General features: G+C 47.3%; 2 protein-coding genes across 2 annotated transcripts; one reads left to right on the top strand and one right to left on the bottom strand.

Moving 5' to 3' along the window:
• The first annotated feature begins 346 nt into the window (after positions 1–346).
• On the top strand, positions 347–8841 carry LOC119407005 (regucalcin). The gene is made up of 5 exons (XM_037673827.2): positions 347–589; positions 4060–4248; positions 6765–6983; positions 7071–7217; positions 8599–8841. The coding sequence occupies exons 1-5, from the start codon at positions 436–438 to the stop codon at positions 8802–8804; spliced, it is 915 nt and encodes a 304-aa protein (XP_037529755.1). The 5' UTR covers positions 347–435; the 3' UTR covers positions 8805–8841.
• A 1880-nt stretch (positions 8842–10721) lies between these two features.
• LOC119407004 (regucalcin) lies at positions 10722–16501 on the bottom strand. The gene is made up of 5 exons (XM_037673826.2): positions 16227–16501; positions 14110–14298; positions 13216–13428; positions 11902–12045; positions 10722–10974 (listed from the first exon to the last, which is right to left on the bottom strand). Exons 1-5 carry the CDS (start codon positions 16390–16392, stop codon positions 10766–10768), a joined length of 921 nt encoding a protein of 306 aa, XP_037529754.1. The 5' UTR covers positions 16393–16501; the 3' UTR covers positions 10722–10765.
• Between the last annotated feature and the right edge of the window lie 4915 nt (positions 16502–21416).

Below are 21416 nucleotides of genomic sequence, written 5' to 3'. Positions count from 1 at the left end.
ACAACAAACTGGTACGCACTACAACTTTGTAATATAAACACGTGCCCTCAAGTCAATAATTAAAAAGTTAATTAACGAGTTTTTGTTAATTAATGGCAACAGTGTCATTTGAACTGCGGCAATGTTTTTCCGCCGAGTGCGTGTGCGAAAACGACAAGAGCCTTACTGTCATAGGATTTTTATTAAAAGTCTGTATTGTCTTAAAAAAACTCCCCGTATATATACACATACATACTTATATATATATAAACACCGTGCGGGCCTACGTCAACGTTACTTTACGACGCTCGGAACAGTCATAGAGAGAAAGATAACATGGTGATAAGATAGAATCGACTTGGCGAGCGCGCACTCAGGGTGGTTCCGGTGAGTACGACAGCGGCCCGCATCACATTGCGCAGAGCACCTGCCCGAACGGTTATCGCCGTCGCGAACATGTCGGTGTCGGCAGCCTCCATCCGACGCTCCAACCTAGGCGAGGGACCTCACTGGGACCCTGCCTCCAAGACGCTTCTCTACGTCGATGCACCTGTGGGAGACCTGTGCCGACTGGACGTGGTCACACGCGATACGTCGGGAGTCCACTTTGGTACGTTCATCGAGTGTAAGCCGCAGTGTTCTCATACCGACAGTTCTACGATGTCAGGAGAACTTCCCGCTGTGAAAACACACATAAAAAGTGTGACAGTGTTGGCTGTAGCTTAATTTTTGAAACACGTACGGTATCAACGCGCGCCTATCCAAACAGGTTGTCCGAATGTCCTGATCCTCCCTTACAATATGTGTGTGCAATGCGCGTCACGCGCAAAACTCATGGAGACATTTCTTTTTCCCAGCTTTCACAGTTCTTTTCCTTTTACCAATACTTTCAGAGAGGCGTAGCCGCTTTTCGAGGAGGAGGAGCGCTCCGCAGCCCCTTTTATGTAGAGTCGCAGCGGGAAGAGATTAGCACAAGTGACTTGTGGCTGAAGCAGCGAAATCGCGACGCGCTGCGCTGTTGCTCCCGAGTGCGCCGATAGCGACAGCGCCGAGCCTGGCCGAGCACATTTTACGGCGAAGCGGTATTCGTCGACCCTGTGCCGACGTTGGCGGCATTAGCGTTCGCTGGTCACTGGAATAAATTTTCTTGGTGAGGCACCTGGGCTAGTATACCTGGGCCCTCTCGGTCTAGAACATATGAATTTATGAGAAGCATATGAACAGCGGCGTAGCCAAAGGGAGGGTCGGGCGGGTTCAAACCCCCTCGAAAATTTTCAATTTTGCTTGCGTATATATACACGCACACATACAAACGCACGCACGAACATACATAAAGTACGGTCTAACCCCCCCCCCCCCTCCCCCGCGAAAAAGATTTCTGGCTACGCCTCTGCATATGAATGGTTGTACCGACGAGAATACTTGCTCGCTTCCTTTTCATCAAAATTAAGATAAAACCGTAAATACATGGCTTCCACGTGACGCCATGGACTCCCAACGTGGCTCCAACATGGCGGACTTGATGACGTCAAAGCAGTATAATCACGCGGCGATTAACCTGCTTCAGTGTGATAAAGACGTCGCTGGAACGTTACTGGGCATCTTTGCTTGAATAACGAAGGAACCAGCATGAACACAAACGTCCCGCGGCCATGTTGGTGCTCCAACCTGACTGTTTCGGTGACGTCAGTGCAAGCCATCTGTACAAAATGCCATAAAAGCAATTCGCACTTTCATACATGCTTTCATCAGAAACGCCAATGCCTGTGCCGGCAGGTCACGTGATCTCGCGTTGACCTATAAGGTATGACCGCGCGAGTCTAGCGGCGGATTTACACCACGTGACCTCGTTAGCCGATCACATACACTCGCGCGCGCTCAGCTTCGTTGTCCAACGGTTTTCACTGCGTGGCTGAATATTTTTCTAACGCATGATGTGTCGGGTGACATGCCGTGCGTTACTCCGCGACAGAATCAAGCGCTACTGTGGCTGCGAGTGTGAACCTGATTGCTTTTGTATTTTTTCTATTATTCAAAATACCCTTAAATGCCCTCAAAGAGAGTATTACATACAGTGGCGTATCCAGAGGAAGGGGCCGTAGAGGCGATCACCCCACCCCCACCCCCCACGATTGGATGAAGGAACACCCCCCCCCCCCACCCTCCTCTCCAAAGTAGGCACATGGATGCGCCCCTGATTACACAGGCGGAGACATTACAATAACTTGAGAATTATAACAGAGTTGAACATAAAGCACAATCATGACAATTTTCTGCTATAAAATAAGTGAGACAAAAAAATAATAAATACGAGCTACAACATAGATAGAATTAGAATCTCACAGCAATTAAACAGAAGCGGTAATACGTGATAAAAAATTAAATTGACAGCATTTTTTTTTAGCTAGCATTGCGTTATCTCATTTTCGTCCAGCAATTCGGTGGCCAAGCTTTCAAAATTTGGGCGTTACGACGGATCGGTTTCTGCTACCCGCCACTGCTCGAGAAAATGGAATGTGCTGGCACTCTCGCTATCGGCGCGCTCAGGATCGGCTTGTCGCAACTCACAAGTCGCTTGTACTAATCTTTTTCCGGTGCAGCCTGTACTCTCGTGCGTGTGTTTTACGTGTGCGCGTACATTAAACATAAAAAAAGTTAATATTTAGCGGGAGTAGGGGAGTTGAACCCCCAAAACCACCTCCTAGGCGTAAATCATGGAGCGGGGTCAGGAGGGTCCTGATCCCCCTTGTATTCAGGCTGGGGGGTGGGGGGGGGGGGTGACACCCCTTGCAAGTGTCCCCCCTTGAGATTTGCCTTTCAAACATCATATTTGAATTGCTTGGCAGTTAAGCATGGCGCACTCTCCTTAAAATCAACTCTGCAATCTGAAGCCCTTCCAATGAGTAGAAACGAAGCACGAAAGAGAAGGCTGTTCTTGGTTTCAAAAGGAACTGCAGAGGTCGTGCTTCCTGAAATGCTACGGGTGACTTCTGACGCGCCGCAAATGTTCATTATGCCGGCCTTCAAAGCACAAAGTAAAGAATCCCTGATCATCTACTGTTATTTATTTATGTAGACGATTTGGTGGAAGCCATTGACAATCAAGTATGAATGCGATTGCTGAAATATAATTGTGTTATTAAAAAACATCCCAGTGAATATAAACAAGCTTTACAAGAAAACAAAACAAAGTGCTAGTATTTTCATTCGATGGTTTAACCCGAATGACATATTACCTATAGAAATATGCTAGAGCCTATACCTATACGAGTCACACTTAGAAACTAACATTGTCAACTATTGACTGCTCAGGCCCATGCTCGTTTCCTAGTTTAATTGATTCGAAAACATGATTTTAATTTTTATATAATTAAAAATAAAACGTATATTTATGAAAAACAAAATGACCGCCATGGCATCAAGATGTGTGTCCCCCCCTTGATATTTTCCTGGATTTAAGCCACGGGTGCTCAACACCTCAGACACTGCCCTGTCCCGCCCACAAGCGATTCACGCTTCCGCTGGCATGAATATATTGCCATTTATTAGAATTTCATCGATACAAAGCATGTGCATATATGTATGTATGTATGTATGTATGTATGTATGTATGTATGTATGTATGTATGTATGTATGTATGTATGTATGTATGTATGTATGTATGTATGTATGTATGTATGTTTGTATGTACACACGTACGCGCGAACACTTACTAGCCTTTTACTCAACCCTCCTACTGCCAACTCCCGCTTTCTATATGGATCTGATCACCGTATCTTGCTAACCAAACACCTCCAAGCACTCTTAACATTAAGCTGAACTAAGTTACACCATTTGGTTTAACTTATGGTTCAGCTAGTATCCTGAAAGTGCCTGCAGGTCACGACTGCAATCTGCGGCTGCATCAGCAGCATTCCCTGTGGAGGTTGAATACAAGGTCGCTATAACAGGATATTTATGCTAACGAATGCTATGTCATCAAACCAAACAAAGCGCACGTCCCTCACAGCTTTGCAGTGCGTGCAGCTTAGAATCGAGGAAAGTTATTCAATAATACGCTTCTCTTTTGATTCTTCTAGACGGTCTGGTCACCATCGCTATTCCGTACAAATCCGACCCGAACCTGAACGTCATCACGTTCGACAGGGAACTCCGCAAGTTCGACTGGACCACTTCTCAATCCGAAGTGCTCGTTGAGGTGGACAGCGACAAGCCGACAAACAAATTCAATGATGGAAAATGCGACGTCACTGGTCGGCTCTGGGCTGGTATGTGCATGAGCATAACTCGTATATCAGTTGAAGCTTGTGTACGTGACGATAAGGAGCATCTTCTGACGGGCTTGCAGCTTTTGGTGACATCATAGCTGTAATAAGCCTCATTGCCGAAAACCACGATGTTTGTGGGGATTATTTGTAATGGCACCCTCTTTGAAACGTGATGCTAACAAACTGTCACCAAGACTATACTTGCGGTAATGCAGTTTTGCTACGTGGCGATCTCCATCAATATTATCTAGCTTTCTTTAAGACCTATATATCCACGTGAAAAGTTGCATATATATGTCCATAATGGACCCAGCTCCATCTGTTTTCTTGCTTTCAGATGCGAAGCATCTCTTGCTCGGGGGTATGTCCCGCGGCGTTGGCGTCCGCACTCGCACTACGCATGCGCAACTCTCCTCCTTCCCTCTCTCCAACAGCTGCGCGTTACTCTCTCCACTTCACTCCCAGCACCTGCCTGCGCTTCTCCTGCGTTCTCGCTTCTGCTCTCGCGACGCATGCGCTACTCTCCTCCTCTAGTCTCCTGTCCTTCAAGCGGGTAGAGCGCTGCGCGCGTTGTCCAGCGCTTGCTTCGGTTGACTCCTCTGAAATGCGGGCTCATCATGCTGCGGGCTCTGAATGCGCGCTCGACAACGCCGCGATGAGCGCCAGCGCATGCGCGTCCCCTCCACCTCTTTCTCTCCTCTCTTACGCTGCCCCCCTCTCGCGCGCCTGTCGACCGCGTTCCCCGCTCGCCCTGTGAGAATTAACGGCCAGGCTAGAGAGAAGGCACGACGCGCGTAGTGTTCCTCTTCGCGTTCCACGACGCGAGGTCGGTAGCATGCCCAACGAACGCCAACGGAACGCGATCGTGCAAGTGCTCCGGCTTCGCATCGCCTCATGGTCCCCTTTAGCGGGAGATGGTGTAATTTTTTTTCCATCCTTTCCAGGCCACTCTATATATTGGCATTATTAGACGGTTAATCAAACATCAGGTAGTCATACCGATACCTGGAAGTGTCCAGGCCTGTTTCCTTCTCAGCAAGACGGCAACTTGGGCCAGTTGGTTGGGATTCATCTTGAACTCGGCTACAGCTATAATCCTGAATCAGAGGCTGGGTCCGAGCTATACTTGCGGACAACTTTTCTTGGCAATGAAACGAAGGCTACAGTGCCACAATGCACGTATCCTACCGCTAATTAATGTAATCCCACAACTGCGTCTGTATTTTCTGCGTGAGATATATAAAATACTCCTTCATTTTCTACATGTAGCTTTTTGAGACGGAACGCGGCGCACACAAGCAAGATATTTGCGTTTCTTTTACTTTATACGTTGTCACTTTGAGTTTTTGCGTGCGTGAAAAAGTCGCGCCTACGTTAGACCCGTACGTTAGACGCTAAGCAGCGTTTGCGTCGAAATGCAGGAGCTGCCTCGTGCGCTGCGTCGCGCCAACGTCACGCATCCGCGTAGAACACTGCCTGATGAATTCAAGCGCAACGCTCAACGAAGCTATGGCCGTCACTGCATAGGCTATATAATAGTGTTGAAAGCTAGACAATTGAGTTGGTACACTGATCCATTCTCTGTCAAACTGTGCTGCAGGACGGGACACAAGGAACCGGGGTGCGTCTCCGTTCCTCTTCCCTTGTGTTCCGTGGTGCCGCGCAGTTTGTTGGAACTTTAATTAATGCATAGGTTTGGGCAAAACTTCCATATTTATTGCCATACCGTTAATGTAAGTAAATATCTTTAATAAACAGATTGCGGAATGATTTTTTTTGTTTTTGAGACCTAGAACAGATGGCGACGATACATGACGACTCAGTGAGTCGTCATATGTTATACCGCCCTTGAGAAGCATGTATACTTCCTTCTGGTAAAACAAATCTACATGGTGTAGAACGTGCTACTTCAAGCCTACGTTTTCATAGAGTGGAGGTCATACCAAATATTTGAGGTAGAGTTGCTTTGTGCATTTGAAAACAGCTTGAGTCATCATATTAGGCCTTTTACTGGAGTGCTCTCTGCCGCGCTTGGAGAGGCTTGTCAGTTTAATGAAAAACTTGAGTCAATTTGGGTTTGTATCCAGTTTTGGTGCATAAAACCTTAGCAATTATTATTATTATTATTATTATTATTATTATTATTATTATTATTATTATTATTATTATTATTATTATTATTATTATTATTATTATTATTAACTAGAATTGCGAGTTGGGCTAGTTGGTGGATGTTCATCGTGGGACAACTAAGAGCACAACAGAGTCAGAGTGCGGGGACAGTAGAAGAACATCACTCAGCGCTGAGTCATCTTCTTCTGCTGTCCGTATTTTAACTATGTGCAGCTGTTCGTTATTCCGCGATCATTATTATTATTTGGGTATATATCAGTCGCACTCAAGGTTACGAGTACACTGCGCGGATTGGATCACTATTTCTTCAAAGCAGTATTTTATAGTTTTCTAACAAACCATGTGTCAGCTTTCCTGATGCGTTTTCCTCTTCAATAATTAAGGAACGACCGGCAAGCACAAGGACGAACACTTGCTCGAGAAAGAGAACGGTTCGCTCTTCAGCATCGACCCAGCCACGCTGAAGGTGACCAGCCACGTGAGCAAGGTCAATCTGTCCAACGGCATGACCTGGTCACCGGACAATCGAAGCATGTTCTACGTTGACTCATTCACGCGTAGCGTCTACTCGTTCGGCTTCGAGGCCACCAGCGGGCAGCTGTGTGAGTATTCGTCTTCTTTGTTATGTATAGTACTGCGCTGTTAACTCTTCATCTTTATGTGTTTGTTTTTATCCTTTGCTTTTGCAGCAAACAGGCAGGTGCTGGTGGACTTCAACGCAAAGGAAGAGTACAAAGACTGCGGATACCCCGACGGAATGACCGTAGACACGAACGGCAAATTGTGGCTCGCCTGTTATGCGGCAGGAAGGGTCATCAACATCGATCCCGAAACAGGTAAGCGTATACGTAGGGGCGCTGCAGATCCGGCACCTCATGATGAAAATCATTAGCCTTGCCAGTATTCGGGATATATGTGGACATGATCCTAAAAGGAGAGTCCCTGTCTATCGATCTGTATCCGTTCTATCTCAGTGCGATCAGCATACCTTTGTTAGATGAATGTATTCTACAGCAGTAAGGTTTGGGTACAGGCTAGTTATAACGTTGCAAACTGTTTATTTCGTACATCACGTACAAAGACAAGGGACTGAAAGAACGAACGAAGACCAGCGCTGTACATGGCAGTGGCAGGCAGCGCCAGTCTTCTTCGATCTTTCCGTTCTCTTGTCTGTACGCGCTGTGCGTAACAAAAAAGTCTACAGCAGTATCAAGAACAAATAGCCCATCCGTGCCATCTCCATATGGTTTGGGCTTTACATTACACACAATCTCGCTAGCCACCGTTATGGCATGAGGGCCGTGATAAGATACGAGGTCAAGAGGTTGCACCGCTAAGAATGCAACGGTAAGATTAATGTGCCGCTAAGGCGATGCAGTGGTCGGGCAGAGAGGCGGCCAAAGAGATGACGCCGGGGTCCCGCGTTGAGAGAGCTGAGTGATTGTAATAATGGCTAATATTGTATATAAGCGCAAGCTGCGCGCTCACTTCTTCTTTCAGAATCCTGGTTTGAGCTAGTGTTGGTACAGGTTCATAATTGAAGAAACTTTTCGGCGCAAATGTAACGAGGACACATAACACGAACTTTCATCAGTTATTAACCAGTACCAACTAGCTCAAACGATTATTCTGCTAGAAAAAATTTTATCTACTTGGCGCCCGTCCTATTCCTTTTTGTTATGTGTCCTCGTTCAATTTGCACCGAAAAGTTTCCTCAGCTATGAACTTCTTTGCGGTGTTCGTGTGACTAAAGAAGTATAAAAAGCTGCGTTCGCATGACATAACGTACACGGCAAATATATTCACAGAGGATGGCTTTCACCTTCAAGTCGTCTTCGGCGAATGCATAAGGGACCCTCTGAGTTTATTTTTCGTGCCCTGGTGCACATATTGCGGAACACCGGCCTCAGTGAGCGATCGTATCCCTTATTTTCTGTGCGTCCTTCTGTGCGCGTGTCTTTCTCTCTGTTTTCCTCTTCCACGTTTCCTTACCCCCCACTGTAGGGTAGCGAACCGGGCGCTCGTCTGATTGACCTCCCTGTCTTTCTTCTTAACGCTCTTCTTCTCTCTGTCTGTAGAAGCGACGAAAGGTGAGTGAAGATACAATAGCTGAAAGTTGACGGTAGCGTTCACAAGTTCGCCGCGCTGAACTCCGTTTATCACTTGGCTTTGCTTTCCTCCTGTTTCTCCTGACCTCAACATCCTATTCTTCCGCAGGAAAGCTGCTCCGGATCGTTTCTCTACCGGTTTCAAACACCACGTCTTGCTGCTTCGGCGGCGAGAACTACGACGAGCTGTTCGTCACCTCTGCCTGGAAGGGACTGACGCCGGAAAAGCATCGTGCCGAACCGCTGGCGGGATCGGTCTTTAGGGTCACCGGCCTGGGAGCCAAGGGTTTCGAGGCACATGCCTTCAACCGCTAAGACAACATGCTCAGAAGTTTGCAAATCCGAGAGAGATAGAACACTTAGGACTAAAGCTGAGCGATAAGTTTGAATAAAAAAATTATTACGCATGCTTATTCTCATTCTGGTAAGCGGAAGAGAGAAATCAAATTGAGTTTGAATGAAGACATGGTTGGTATTAGCCAATATATATACAATCACTCAGCTATTTTAGCCAACATAAGCCATCATTTAAACAACACTAGCCAACGTTATCCGTAATTACCCAACTTCAGTTAGTGCTAACGAGTAGTAATGTGCAAGTAACCACGATAATTCAAGTCATATGACTTGTGAGGTAATTCGCTAACTTTCACTGCCATCGTGATTGAGAAAAATAAGCATGATATACTTTTAGCTCCCGTTGCGGCGACCTTCAAGGGATATCGAGCAAAAGTCAGAGCCGTTATCCGGGCAGTCAAACAAGAACATCCGGGTATCGTTGCAAGAACAAAACGAGATCATTAGGGCACCAGTCAAAAGTTAAGAAAATGCAGTGGCCTCCAACCCTTCCTACAGGACCGCATCACATACGCTTGTTAGTGCCCAAACAAGCTACAAAAATATTGCTTCCGAGTTCCAAACGTTTGTTCTACTACGCTTAAGTTCATTTGTCATTTCCCATGATGAGATTCCAAAGGCAGATACAGGGCACCATACACTTGACCGCCATCTTTTGGCGCCGAGGCAGGGTTGGCTGTGCTCTTTCCAACGCCAGCGGTGTGCTAGTTTCGCCCACGACCTCAGGGGCGTAGTCAAGGGGGGGGGGGGGGGTCAAACACCCCCCCCCCCCGAAAATTTTCATTCTTGCTTGCGTATATAGGCATGCACACATACAAACGCACGCATGACAAAGTATGGTTGAACCCCCCCCCCCCGAAAAAAAATTCTGGCTACGCCCCTGCACGACCTCCTCTATAAACTTTATATAAACTTTATATAAAGTTAAACTCATAAAGTTTAAGGAGGAGGTCGTGGTCTAGACAAGGCCGATTATTATCACCAAAGTGAAAACGGAACAAGTACGTTCTTGGAGGGTTAGTTAGGTTTCGTACCCACGGTTGCAAAAATAATTCGGAACTCTCCGCTATGGTGCATTCCATTCTCGTGTGCGTCTCCGGAATATCGATCAATCAACAAATCAATCGAATATTCTTGTCGCGATGAAAGTTAAACCTGCGACTGTTTTGTGAAAATATGCGATAGACCTGTCTCCATCGCAGGGGCATATTACAGCAAGCGTTGTTCGGCCGTGGACATTTGAAGATTGATCAGAGGACCCTTGGACAGCGCCTTACTCAAGGGCCATATCTTGGCACATTGAACTGGTGGAAGTTCGGGTGACTCGCATAGCTATAATATGGATAATACCGCGTGTGAAAACTAAATCCATCCGCAGTGCAAGTTAACACGCATTCGTTTAATCATTTTCTAAAAGATGTTCCCTCTGAGGATGTTATATATACATCTACTGCTTTCCCAGTTCCTAGGCACTATTTATTGTGTGCGCGTATGGGGGGGGGGGGGGGGGGGGGCATGGTGCAGTTGTCGAAGATGGCATCCACGTCTTCGGTATTTGGAATTGTATTGAGGACCAGGTCGCCGTTATTGCCGAGCCGTCTGTAATGGAATGACTACTTGGGTGCTGTGTTACATGGATAAACGACGTGGTCTTCTGGCAACTAGACTTCGACTCCTTAATTATTGAATACTGTGCTGTAACAGCAATGGCCGAAAAAATAGGTAGTCAGCAGTCCAGTAGCTTCAGCTCCCGGCACTGATATGACGGAAGTGACGGCATTTTCTTAACAGCAGGCAGCCACGCAGTCGCCCCGTTGGCGAGTACTCAGTTTAGTGCAGGTTAGACAGCGTAGGGGCCGTATCAGCATTTATTAATTGTCAGTGTGCCCTGCGGAATTCTGCAGAAACAGCGTGAAGCGTTACATGGCGAAGCAGTTGGGCGGCAGTCCCTTGGTTCCCGGTATGCCAGAAATTTTGAAGATGGCGCCCGCATCTGGCTGACTCTGTAGCTGGTCGCGGCTCAGTCCGATAAAGCCCGTAGTGACAAAGAGGTCCTCGTAGCGCGGGCCGCCAAAACACAGCGAAGTCACCAGCTGCGTGGGTATCTTCACCTTCTGCACCAAGGCGCCTGGTGTGAAAAGAAAATGAGAAACACGGATGCCGTAAGGGTTATTGCAGAAAATGGCGGTGACGGCAACGGCGACGCCGGCGGCGACGACAGAAACCCCTCGAGAGAGTCCATATAATTGCTATCGCAATAAAAGCAACATGCGACAAAAATGGTCTTCAGACTCTGAAGCCACAAAACTACGTTTGTGGTGTGGAAGAGAAGGGAACTTTCAGACAGTTCAACGTAGGGGGGGGGGGGGGGGCTCCCCTTGTCACCTGTGAGGGGGAGCAAAGTCTGATCCATACGTTCACTCCGTTATGACAGCGCAGGTTTTTGACGATATATTGGCGCCGAAGACCATTTATGTAGCATTCCAATAACCGTTTACTTCCCGTTTTTACTCCCGGGAAGCCAGGGACAAAAGGCACCACAAAACGCATTGCGAGAAGCACGTCATTGCTTCGTTTTCATTTTTTTTTTTCATCCATTGTGTAGCATGTTGCCCTTTGGACTCGACCAACGGGGGGAAGAGGGATGGGGGAGGGGAGGGGGCGCTGCGATGAAGCTCTCAACCCCCATCCCCTAATGGGGAGCCCTGCATGCGCACGCCTATGTGCGCGAGTGTATGTGAGGGTAGAGAGCTAAGACAGCGGAGCCTCAATTCGGGCACCACCACCACCACCATCATCATCGTAATTTAACATGATCACCATCTCGAGAATCATTTCGTTTTATTTCTTCCTTTATTCACTCCGCCTCTGGTCACGTGATGTGCGCCACAGGGTACACCACAGCTAGGTAGACTACGAGTTTCGCCGTAATTGAGGAAAGTTCTGACTCCCAAATCTCATACGCATTCTGAGGCACAATTACATATACGCGTTACCGCACGCCCGTTAAGACTCACTAGAGAAACGAATATCGGCAAGTAAGTTAGCGTGTTACCGGTGACGGGGTCTATCTTGACCACGTGACCTCCGTTGTAGCAGGCGACCCAAAGCTTGTCAGTCTGGTCGATCGTGATGCCGTCAGGGAAGGCGAGCTCGGCGAAGTTTGGATGGTTGAAGTCTGCCACCACCTTCTGGTTGCCTGCGTTCAGAACAATGTTTCCAGGACGTGTTTCCAGCGAGTGCCTCTTCCCAATAGGATAGCTACGCGCAAGCCTTTCCATGAAGAGTGCAACTTTAATCATAAAGCATACGGCAAGACGAATAAAAATAGTTGTTAGGGTTTTACGTCCCAAAACCACGATATGGTTATTGGGGACGCCGTAGTGGAGGGCTCCGGAAGTTTTCACCATATAGTGTTCTTTAAGGTCCACCTAAATCTATGTACACGAGCCACAAGCGTTTGGCGCCTCCATCGACATGCGGCCGCCGCGGCCGAGATTCGATCCCGCGACCTTCGGGTCAGCAGTAATAATACAATTATTGGGGTTCAACGTCACAAGACCACGATATGATTATGAAGGATGCCGTAGTGGAGGGCTCCGGAAATTTCGACCAGCTGGGTTTCTTTAACGCGCACCTAAATCAAAGTACACGGGCCTCAAGCATTTCCGGCTCCATCGAAACTACGGCCGCCGCGGCTGGGATTCGACCCCGTGACCTTCGGGTGAGCATTCGAGCACCATAACCACTAGACCACCGTGCCGGGTACGGCAAGACGAAATTTCATTACCTGAACTCCAAATTTCAATAGCTAACGAAAAAGGGAAAAACTCTTTCACACTAGTCACTTTCACAAAGACTCAGTTATGTCGCAATCGGCAAAGTAGTATTTTTAGCATAGGCGTGCGCAGGGTTCCCCATTAGGGGGGGCAACGGTTCATCGCAACGCCCCCCCCCCCACCCTACTAAGTCAATGTATGGGGAAGATTTTGCGCCCCCCACCCCTCTTAGGTGACTAGAAGGGTCAATGTACGGGTCGGATTTTGCGCCCCCCCCTCTTAGATAATTAGGGGGGCGGCCGCCCCCCCCCCCAGCCCCCCTTTTCGCACGCCTATGTTTATTAGCATATATTTATTGATCTTGGGTGGTTAAATAAATGGCCACTCTGAGCACGCCGCTTATGTCAAGCTGGGCAAAGCGCGTCAGAAGTTCTTTTAGAAGGTCTTCGAATGTCTGATATTCCTAGTAGCTTTTAAAGCAGCTCGTTCTATAAAATCCATTTGCAGCTAAAAAAAAAAAAAAACGTTATAACTACATTCGCACACGTCTTCCGCTGCAGTGTTCAGAATAATTTTCGCATTGAACTCACTGATATCTCCCTTGGCGAGGTCGAAGTCGTAGACGTACAGCTTGCCGGGCACCGAGTCGACGAAGAACATCTTTTTGTTGTCGGCCGTCCATGCGATGCCGTTGGGCAGCGTGATGCGCTCGATGTGCTTACGAATGTGCTTCTTTTCGATGCTGTACATGGAACCTTGCTCCGGCTCCACGTTCATCGGCTTCTTGTCAATAGCCATGGTGCCTGCGTATCAAAGGGACACCTCAGGCTGGGCATCCTAGTATAGCCAGTGTCAAGACAGCACTCCTTCTTGAGAGTAGCAGCATGTCTCATACTCGTTGATCGGCAAAAAGAAGTGGAGTTCACTTAGACTCACTCAGAGCCATATCTGGCGCCTAGGGCTCACTCGGACTAGGGCTCTCTAATTTTTCCTCAGCTGCACTAACACGCACTCAATCTCACCAAAATTTTCCTCAACCGGACTCACTCGGACTCGCACTAAATTGTTTTCACAGCCGGACTCACTCGGACTCACTCACCAAAATACTCACGCGGACTCATTCAGACTCACGGCTCGATCCGAGCCCGAGTGAGTTTGCCGGCCTATGTTGAGGCCGAGCAGAGTTCACTAAACCGACTCTTTTCAAGAAGCATAAAGCTTTCAAAAATGGAGTTAAATATGGGTCGTCGAGCAGTTAGTCTCACAAAGTGGCGCCTTTCTATACACCCCTTGTCGAGAGTAAATAGTAAACAGCAGTCAAAAGCACGCAGCCGCAGTGAACTGCCCGACGTAGTTTTTTTTTTTTTCGGTCCACTCGGCGCCTTGAAACATTAACTGCCACAGCTGTCAATGCTTCATGAAACTTATGAACCTAAGTATACAGAAAACACGCAGTGTCAACTGTGAACAGGCCGTGCTCTTACCCGTCCAGAGCCTCCCGGCGGCGTCACACTTGGCATCGTTGAGCCGGGTGCCCGCGTTCTCGGTCTCCACCATAGCAATCAGCTCCTCGTGACGCTTCTTCATGTCCGTCAGCTTGACGTAGTGGTTGTGTCCGATAACAATCTTGTGGTGGTGGTTAGCCAGCGGGATTGCGAACGGGATTGTGCCCTCTGCGAAATGATGGTGGCATTAACTTGTGAAGTACAATCATTTGCCTAAATGCGTCACTAGTGCGCAGGTTCTATTGCTTCAATTGCACAGGTGTGTTCAAAAGTTCTCAGGCCACGCCGCCATAGGAATACATGGGATCGTGGCCAGGGAACTTTTTACCCCTATACATCAGCACTAAGCAGTGTTATACACCGCTGTCGCTTTAAATAAAAAGGGCTACAATAGTTCATAAGTAGGCTGAAATAATATATATATATATATATATATATAATATATATATATATATATATATATATATATATATATATATATATATATATATATATATATATATATATATATGTATATATATATATACATATATATATATATACCGGGTGTCCCAGCTATCTTTAGCCAAGGGTTAAAAAATACAATATTAGAGGCAGGCGAGTAAAATCAGTTGCAAATTGCTGAGAGCCACCTTGCGCGCTACAGACAATTTTTTGTTTTGTAATTAACTAATTTGTTAATTAGGACGATTTAACTAAATTGCTAAATATTGACTTTAGGCAAGAAATCCTGCTTGCAATGTTCGAGAGCGTCCTCAAAAACCCCAACTGCATTATTTGCGATAAAGAAAGTCTCATGTATACGATTTTTTCCAAGCTGTAAAGAAAGCCCGCGAAATACAAAAAGAACCACGTGACTAGCGCGCTCGCGCGCCGCGAGAATGCTGCCCTCAGCCGAGGTTTGAGCGAACGAAATCACCTGCGGCCGAGACTCGCCGGCTCCGTTGCAGCGGTAGGCCTATAAGTGGGCGGTGGTTTTTTGGCCCGTTGCCAGCCAGCTGCTCGCCTGACGGTGCAAGTTGTAGCGAGCGCGGGCCAAGAAACCACCTTTAACTTATCGGCCTACCGCTGCAACGGAGACGCCGAGTCGCGGCCGCAGCTGATTTCGTTCGCTCAAACCACGGCTGAGGGCAGCATCCTCGCGGCGCGCGAGCGCGCTAGTCACGTGGTTCTTTTTGTATTTCGCGGGCTTTCTTTACAGCTTGGAAAAAATGGTATACGTGAGACTTTATTTATCGCAAATGATGCGATTGGGGTTTCTGAAGACGCTCTCGAACTTTGCAAGCAGCATTTCTTGCCTAAAGTCAATATTTAGCAATTTAGTTAAATCGTCCTAATTAACAAATTAGGTAATTACAAACAAAAAATTGTCTGTAGTGCGCAAGGTGGCTGTCAGCAATTTGCAAGTCATTTCACTCGCCTGCCTCTAATATTGTATTTTTTAACCCTTGGCTAAAGATAGCTGGGACACCCTGTATATCAAGGGCGTAACCAAAGGGGGGTTGGGGGGGGGGGGTTCAAACCCCCCCCGAAAAAAATTTCTGGCTACGCCCCTGATATATATATATATATATATATATATATATATATATATATATATATATATATATATATATATATATATAGCGCCACCGAACGATTTCACATGCTCAAAAATCCAAACTTCGCTTTCGGCTCTTTGCATTATTTTTAATGCCTAGCAGACAGCGCCCCTTTATTCGACTTCTTTCGGAAATCCCGTAATATGTACCACAGTTCATGGCATGCAGCGAATAAAATCCATTCCTAACACAAGGATACATGAACAAACTGGCTACATGAAAGCGGGTTTTGTCGCTTCTGTAAGCGCTCTGTTCGACTCAATACAATGAACTACATTCTGTGAAGAAACAGCGCGGATAGAAAACAAGAACAGAAGTGGGAGGCAACACAAAAGACTTTTGCCCTCACTCTCCGTCCGCGCTGTTTCTTGAGAACATGTGCGATCACCAACTTGCCCAAATGTGCATCGAACTACATCCAACTAACGCAATCTGCACTCCTACTGTACCACAATGCGGCGCCGAAATTATGTGCAATGACGCAGTGGGACTCGCCGAAGTGTATGGTGTCGATGTCCTCATGGGTCTCGGGGTCGAGCCGGCTCACGCAGCCGGCGTAGCAGTCGACGTAGAGCAGCGCCTGAGCCTTTTCGTCCCAGTGCGGGCCCTCGCCGATCTGGCAGCGCCGCTTGGACGCTACGCGGACCCGTAGGCCTGGCATCGTGGTTTGATGCTCGGCCGGTACTCGCCACACAAGACCAGGACGAGGACCCTTGGTTGGGTCGGCGGACCCTTGCCGTAGGCGCCGCCTGCAGGGCGCCCAACTTCAGTGGCGAGCGCTCATCTCGTACGGCTGGCACCGGATGCTGGCATGACAGCGCGAGCCTCGGATTTCCTTTTCTTCCTTTGAGAGCGCATTCGAACCACTGTGTCCTCTTCTTCTTTGTGTCTGCGCCTCGATTTCGAAGCGTCCTTGTCTTTGGGTGCAACGGCAGGAGCGTTCGTTAAGCAGGCTTCATGTAAAGGTTTTTTTTTTGTTGATCCAGCTTTTCTTTTTTCTTTTTTGCAGCGAAGCTATCTTAGTCTAATTTGTGCCGCCGTCGTCGTCGTCGTCGTCGTCGTCGTCGTCGTCGTCGTCGTCGTCGTCGTAGTAGTAGTAGTAGTAGTAGTAGTAGTAGTAGTAGTAGTAGTAGTAGTAGTAGTAGTAGTAGTAGTAGGCGTCACGCAGATCACGTGACCATGGCAATGTGACCACCGTCTGCAGACGGTGGGAATGGAATGGAAAAACTTTATTTAGGCGATTGGGGGCGTGAACTAGGACCTAACGGGCCGCTCCCAAATCGGGACAAATAGGCCTAGCCTCTCCGCCACGTCGCGGGCCCGTTGGACTGCAGTGCTTCCAAATCCGGACTGCGTAGCGCAGCATCCCAGCTGGACAATGTAACGTCTCCGTTTCCCTGTAACGCAGGGCCCCGCCAGAGCAAAAGCCCGCAAGCGTTTAACATCTGAATTTCGGGATATAGATCCTGTGTAAGAGTGCAGGGCTAGGATAAGCTCCGACCTGCAAGAGTCTGAGTGTCAATGCATGCCTGAGGCCTGTTCAATTTACTACATGTGCGGCGGCGAATACTTCGCCTCCACAGATAAGTGAACAAAGAAATCAATAAAAATGATGATGATGCTCGAAATGATGATGATGACTTTTTGTAGCGATAATCGTCGTCGTCATCATCATCATTAGAGCTTCGCTGTCCGACAGCCTTCGCGACGTGGAAGCGGCTGAATTTTTGTTTTTCCTTACGCTTTGGTATATACAAAGGCGACGATGGCATCTGCGATGGCACATATTCATCACGGGGCTTTTGTCAAGAAGTGGACAGTCAGCACATTTAATTGATTGAAAACATCTTACTCGGTATGAATGGGAGTGCCGGCAGCCTCCACGGTCCGGGCAGGGAATCATGCATTGTTTCGTTTCCTTTCTCAAATCATGTCATAGTATGTCATAGTGTTGGCACAAGGGTTAATGGGCACGTGTCAGTGCATTGCAACGATTGCACTTGCCTACCTCTGTTTAATGAATGCATAGTTTCGCTGAGGAACATGGATGATGACACAGTAGCCAGGACCGGGCCCCCCCCCCCCCCCCCCCCCGAAAAAGATTTCTGCCTACGCACCCAGTCGAGGATATATCTAATTGCAAAAGAAGGTGTCAACTGTGTCGGCGCCCCCTCGACTACCCTCAGCGCAAATGAAATCGCCTATCTGGAAGATGTTCTTGCATAGTTGATATCTTTTTTTTTCTGCCCTCGTCTTTTCTATATTTATCACGCGTGTCCGAATTAAAAATCGGTTTTTAGTAGCGCACGTCCTGTAGTCTTCCTTTGTTCTTGTCTTTTCAGCGCTCTAGGGCCTCATCAAGCGCTTTCACTCCCCTTTCGTCGCCACGAGCACGCTCAAGGCTACATGGCAAGGGGGATGGCAAGGGGCGATACGACACCCAAAGGTAACGTCGCCGCGCGTCACTACTGTAGCCAGAAATTCTTTCCGGGGAGAGGGTTCGACCAACCTTTATGTATGTGCGTGCGTGAGTGTTGTATGTGGGCGTGTATATACACCCATTCAAAACTGAATATTTTCGGCGGGGGGAGGGGGAGAGGGCTTCACCCCAACCACGGCCGGTCTAGAGGCGCGCGCTCGCTCCTTAGGAGCGCCTCCAGACCGGCCGTGCCCCAACTCCCTCCACCTTCCCCCTGGCTGCGCCAGTGCCGCGCGTCATGACTGAGCATTTCTCCCGTTTCTCTTTGACCTCATTGGCCCTTACTTTTGGCTCATACGTGCGCGACGTCACGACGCGGCACGTGGTCTCTCTTCGAGATCATCCGTCGGCGAGCGCCCACTTGCTGCTGCTGGGATGCCACTGCGGGGAGGGCATGCTATTTCAATGCGAAATCATTATATGCCCCATGAAGCGAAAAGCCCAGCCAGCAGCGTTAAGGGCGCTACCACCAGATGGAGAGAAAAACTGCAATGACAAAGTGATGACGTCATCACATGAGGTCGTGCGATGATCGACATGTCCAAAGCTCACCGTGCTTCTACATTCTATACAAGTAAGGAGACTTGGGTGCTTCAAAACCTGACTGTTTTGGCATATGAAATTGTATATTTCCTTCTGCATGCTATAACACTTGGCTCACGTGTTCACAAGAGCCTTAATTACTGATCGGAGAGACTTTCCGGCTATGATCAAGAAGTGTTGCAGCCTGCAGGGCCCATTTGAGCATGTTCCACTGTGCCCAACAAACACCGTCGGTTCTTCACGATAGCCTGCCCTCTGGGTCATGCAGCATGCTGCTCCTTGGCCAAGGGAACACGTTGCTTGGAGTACGAAGGTAGGATCGGTACTGCATGGTAGTAATATCTAAAATTCTGTGCCGTCTAAACCAACGTTGGTCTAGGCGTGGCCTCAATAACTGATGCCTTAAACATGACGGCCATGGCGTATTTTTAGCTGGACATTAACTTCCGGTGCATGGAAACCACAGAACATAGCCTTCTATTAGAGCATCAGCTTCTGTTATTCAAAGGCAACCATCACTGGGATGCGGATTCGGCTGCATTTGAGCAGGAAAGGCATCGCATCTTAAGATGATCCATTCAATTTTCTATTCTTGGCTTAATTATGTAGTGCTTAATAAAAAACAAAAACAAAACCCTTCCTGATGCCCAATATGAGCCGCAAAGGTAGACAATTATTACATCAAGGTTTTAGTGCATTTACTTGTCACACACGGTCTAGATGGAAACTGGCACAAATAACGTTATTGACAGGTCCACATTTGGTAAACAGTATTAGACAATCAAGAGCTTACCTTTGTACATGTATGCCAAAATGGGGTGAATTATGAAATCGTCCTTCTCATACTTAGTACAGCCTGAATAACTTTTGTCTAGAGCAGTCATCAGACAAGTAGACTGCTTTTATTTTAAAAAGAAAAACACGCTGACTCCACAACAGGCCATACATGGTCTTATTGTTGCAGTGTCAAGCCAACTTAGCATGACACCGATAGCATACTAAGTCAATGGCAAAAAATACGTGAAACCTGAGCTACAGTGAGGAAGCAGTTGTGGGCACATACCACAGCTGGCCATTTGCCCACTCTAGGCAAGGGTTACTCTGACCGTAAGTGCCAGATGCTGAAGCAAGGCCAATCATAGAGTGCAGAGAGTGTTGCACTCTTTCTTCCAGTTTTTGTTATAGTGACTGGAAGGCTACACGCATTATGGATGGCATACTGTATGATCATGTCAAACATTACCATGGATGGTAGTAGTCCCTTGCTCCATGTAATGTGCTTTGTGATATAGCAGAAAGCTGGATATAACTCTTGAAATTTTCAGTGGCAGCAGCCATCTTTAATCCAGGCCCACTTGTTCATTGAAGAAATGAGCACTATGGTTGCTTATCTGCTGCTGTAAGGCCGGTAGCTGCAAGTGAATTGCTGCAGCGTTCCGACACATTTGTACTATCGGCATCAAAACAGCGGCAAGCATTCGCAGTGGTCTAGTGCACGCTCTCCAGTTATCACATGGACAGGCGCACGCATCCGGTTCCGCAGCACTGTGCATACATGCATGCCTGTCCATGGTGATAACCGGACGACGCGCACTATACCACTGCGAATGCTTGCCGCTGTTCGGGCTTCATTTGACACTGATGGTACTGTAGCCCATGCTGCTAAGTAAGGTTGGATGAATTGCTGCCTGCTTCTCCTCACTGTTGTGTGAATGTTAACAGCAAAGCGATCTGATGTACGTCATGTACATCACACGATTGATTCTTTCATGATAATGTCATTTGTGTGAATTTGGGCTTACACTCATACTGTGTTTTTTCAGTGTCTCTTTCCATTTCCTTGAGGGGAAAAAAAAATCCGCAGAGAACTAAAGGGCAATATTTCTCGAACATATCTCACAACCATACCATAACCCCACTAACAAAAAGGTGAAATTGCAAGTTTCCAGGTTTTTTGCTTAGCAACACTTCTTGAAGTGTATTTAGTTGGGAGTATATGGGGTGAAGTACACGGCCATACTCATTAGGCTATGCTTTTGTTCAGAAATGGCTTCACAAATGCATGGTTTCCGCAGCTAGGTGATGTGTACCTCTCCTGCTTTATCTTATGCTCTGGTTTATAGTGTGTTTCATACTTTCTTTATCTGCTTTAAATTTCCTGTGTGTTGTGTGGAAAGATCATAATAGCGAGTCCGGGGCAGCATTATGGGGAGGTTTAGCAACATCATATCACTGATGGCTTCAGTGATATGATATATAGCTTGCAAAACATAGGGACACAAAGCATATCAATAGAATTGCACTGTATTCATGCAGGAAAATATCCACAAATATTGCCCATGTTCTTTCCTAAGGAGATACGATCTAGTTAACTGAGAGCAACTAACATGCATAGCAGCTTGTTTGGCGCTTGCCAAAGAATGGTAACAAATCAACAGTGCCATGCTGGCAAAGCTCGCCGCACTACTTGTAGATGACGACAAGACAGATAAAGCAGCAAGAGCAGAGGATCACACACTCTAGTCCTTTCACCTGATGCCATCGCATGCCTCATGAATAGCATGAGGCAATGAGACTCCATACAATAGGCTTAAGAAGTAAAGATTTATCTATGTCTCAGTTGGTTACCGCAATTACGGAAACATATATGCATGCTTTGGCCA

This window comes from Rhipicephalus sanguineus, chromosome 10 (assembly GCF_013339695.2).
Source record: "Rhipicephalus sanguineus isolate Rsan-2018 chromosome 10, BIME_Rsan_1.4, whole genome shotgun sequence".
Classification (NCBI taxonomy): Eukaryota; Metazoa; Arthropoda; class Arachnida; order Ixodida; family Ixodidae; genus Rhipicephalus; species Rhipicephalus sanguineus.
This window is presented reverse-complemented; position numbering and strand designations above follow the sequence as displayed.

Coding starts and splice junctions, on each gene's coding strand:
- LOC119407005 (XM_037673827.2), top strand. CDS start 436: ATGTCGGTGTCGGCAGCCTCCATCCGACGCTCCAACCTAGGCGAGGGA. Junction 4,249..6,764: donor CACTGGTCGGCTCTGGGCTG/GTATGTGCATGA, acceptor TCAATAATTAAG/GAACGACCGGCAAGCACAAG. Junction 7,218..8,598: donor CAACATCGATCCCGAAACAG/GTAAGCGTATAC, acceptor ATTCTTCCGCAG/GAAAGCTGCTCCGGATCGTT.
- LOC119407004 (XM_037673826.2), bottom strand. CDS start 16,392: ATGCCAGGCCTACGGGTCCGCGTAGCGTCCAAGCGGCGCTGCCAGATC. Junction 14,299..16,226: donor CATCGACACCATACACTTCG/GCGAGTCCCACT, acceptor ATCATTTCGCAG/AGGGCACAATCCCGTTCGCA. Junction 13,429..14,109: donor CGCCGGGAGGCTCTGGACGG/GTAAGAGCACGG, acceptor TTTGATACGCAG/GCACCATGGCTATTGACAAG.